The 3018-nt window shown below is 48.8% G+C and overlaps 1 protein-coding gene across 1 annotated transcript in view; it reads right to left on the reverse strand.

Moving 5' to 3' along the window:
- The window catches only part of CHURC1 (churchill domain containing 1), a 14999-nt gene extending 12512 nt beyond the window's left edge, over positions 1-2487 (reverse strand). The window contains exon 1 of the mRNA XM_025192010.1: positions 2410-2487. Within this exon, the coding sequence (XP_025047795.1) occupies positions 2410-2487 (78 nt within the window). The remainder of the gene's footprint in view (positions 1-2409) is intronic.
- Between the last annotated feature and the right edge of the window lie 531 nt (positions 2488-3018).

The raw sequence follows: 3018 nt of genomic DNA on the forward strand, positions 1-3018 counted from the left end.
GACCCATTCTCCAGGCAGGTGTTACCCTAGAACATTGACAAGAGACAAAAATACAACCTTCACAATCTTTGTGGTGCTATTTACAATGCTTGCCTATCCCACAATTCAGTTCATCACCAAATTAAATTGAGTAGGACTGACAATTCTGGCCATACATCAAAACAAGGGCTTCCCAAAACCCTGCACTGATTGGCAGTTGGACAGCATCCTCCAAGAAGGTTGCTGTCACCTTCACAATAAAGGTTGAGCTGTTAGCCACAGGAAATTACAAGTCCAGACTTGCTATACCGCTAAGATCAAGATAGGGCATCACAAGATGACACCTAGCACCTTAGCAGCCCACACTTTCGTACAGAGGTGAGATCCCATGTTTGAAAACACCACAAGGAAATAGGTGCAAACTCCAACTGACCAAGGAGGTTCCCAAGAATGATTACAAAATTAGGAGACAGCAGTAATTATATGTCTGCTGACTGATGCTATCAGTTTCCAAGTCACCCACAATGGCAAGAGACCGGTTGGAAGGGTAAGGACAAAGGGAACCACCCTATGGTGCAGAAGTGGGTAGGTCACTGGTGCCCTAGGGGCAGATTGGAACATGCAGCCTTTTCAGTTCTCAGTACTGGTGGATGAGGGGCAACCACAGATTGCTTGATGGATATACTAGATGAGGGTTTTCCAACTGGCAGCCTGCAAGCAGCATATGGCCTGCAAGGGGTTAAGGTGCAGCTCCTGGGCTCCCACCCAGCTGCCACTCTCCCCCATCACTCCAGCTGCCACAGCAGCCAGAGTCCACCCCTCCTGCTTACACTTCGTGCCCCTGCTCCAGGAGGAAGGGTAGCATGGCATGACCCAGAGAGCTGAACGTGATGGCCTCATTGGCACAGTGTAGCAGTGGACTGGGGGAGGTGTCATGTTGCAGCAGTGGGGGCACCCATGCAGTTGAATAGCTCAGGGAACCTGAGGCTCACCCTTGTCGAGCCTATGTGACATGTAGCCTGTGGGGTATGAGGTTCCCAGCTGCTTAGGTGTTAAACAGCTTCATGCATGATGGCTTTCTCTTGCAGAGGGTCCCTTATGACAGACAGGCTTAACCTGCATGAACAGTCTGAGGACACACAGGGCTGTACTACATCAACAGTGACTCTCAGGGAGAATGGGACTCAGCAGGCCCTACCCATCTGACTGCAGATTTGGAATAATCTACCCTGAAGAGTTGTTTCATATTAACCAAAGTACTTAGCACAAAGGTTTATATATCCCTTCTGAAATACTTTAACAAAATGAGTCACAGGTAATACAATCTCATTTTCCACATTAACTGATAGTCTCTGAACCCTGGGAAACTCTTTGTTTCACTGTGGCAGTAATTTCTTCCAGGCTGATTACACACAATAAAGGTGTTTTCTTTTATTAGTACAAATATACAGTCAGTGACAGAGAGAAAGAGAGAGGACTGGAAGGTTTTTGCTGGGTTGTTGAGACTGTTTACTTGCTATTGATGGCAACCATATTATGTAATCTTATTTGCAACCTTATCAAGCTCCATCCTAATATTGTCTTTCAATGCTCTTCCAAGTTCCCTTTAATCATAAGAGAGGAGGGCCTCTACGCCATTCATATTTTTAAATGTCTCTATCCAAGGAGATAAATTAACGAGGGGTTAAACCAGCGTGGGCAATTATTTCGACCAGAGGGCCACTTAACAGTTCTGATCAGCTGTCGAGGGCTGCACACATAAAATCTTTCAGAAGATATCATTTTAACAAAATATACATAAAAATAAACCATATAGTAAAATCAAATATCTACTATATTTTAATTTTATTTAAAAAATAATTTTCTCCTGATTTTTTTTTAATAGGGCATAGCTCAAAATAAAGTCTTACTCTTGTATATTTTGTGGGACGGGATGTGGGGGGTAGGGTGGGTGCGTGGAGGTGTGTGAGGTGGGTGTGCACATGTGTGGGGGGCTGCCAGTATGCTAAGTCCTGGAAGCTGGTCAGGGGTGAGTGGGGAGGGGAAGGGAGAGAGGCAGGGGCATGGGGCACAAGCAGCAGAACTTGCTCAGATGGTGCAAGTGCAGGTGCACTCCAGGCCCCACCCAGCCCCATCTGGCCCACAGCTGCCCCCCGGCACTCTGCATGAGGCCAAGCCCCATCCGCTCTGACCTGGGGCAGCCTGCACCATGTTCACAGTCACACCCACTGGCTCTAGCCCCAGTCCCAGCCAGTGTGCACAGCTTCCCTGCAGGGCTGCTCCCAGTGCGGCTGCAGTTGCTCAGCTCTCCTGCCTCCAGCGGCTCCTCCTCCTGCCCCTGCTGCACCACTCCGAATGTGGGGGAAGCTGCAGCAGGGAAGCTCCTATCCCAATGCTAGGGGCTCCAGCTCCAGGCCACCTTCCACCTACTTGGATGCCCACAGATGGCTGCTCATCACACTTGATGGCCAAGTGGGTGGAAAGTGGCTGGGAGATGAAGCCCTGCATGTTGGAGCAGGAGCCAGCACACAGGGCTTCCCCTCCTCCTGGAGTGGCACAGCAGGGGCAGGAGAAGGATGGGAGGGGAAGGGGACAGCAGTACTGAGGTGGCTGCAGCTGCACTAGGAACAGCCCTGCTAGAAAGTTGTGCATGCTGGCCGGGGCTGCCCTGGGCAGGGCTTGGCCCCATAATTCATGAGTGCCCACCCACAGACTGTATTTTGCCCACCCCTGAGTTAAACACTCAGTCTCATCTTCTTGGTCTCATGATGAAGCCTTCTCAAGTCTCTAATTATTTTTATTTATTTATTTGATGTATATACTGCCCTTCCCAACAAAGGCTAAGGGTGGCTTATAGTAAGAGAAGGGAATAACTTATAAAACAGGAGAACAAGCAAGAGAAGAAAGCAAATTATGAGGCAACAAGAGGATCAAAGTAAAACAGAACCCCAACAGAACAATATCCCAGTCTTGCTTTGTTTGCTAAGCGCCTGCCCAAGCACTTCTGAAGGATGTCCAGGTTCAGGCACTGCTGGAGGT

The sequence above is a fragment of the Alligator sinensis genome, unplaced genomic scaffold (assembly GCF_000455745.1).
Source record: "Alligator sinensis unplaced genomic scaffold, ASM45574v1 scaffold155_1, whole genome shotgun sequence".
NCBI classification, from domain to species: Eukaryota; Metazoa; Chordata; order Crocodylia; family Alligatoridae; genus Alligator; species Alligator sinensis.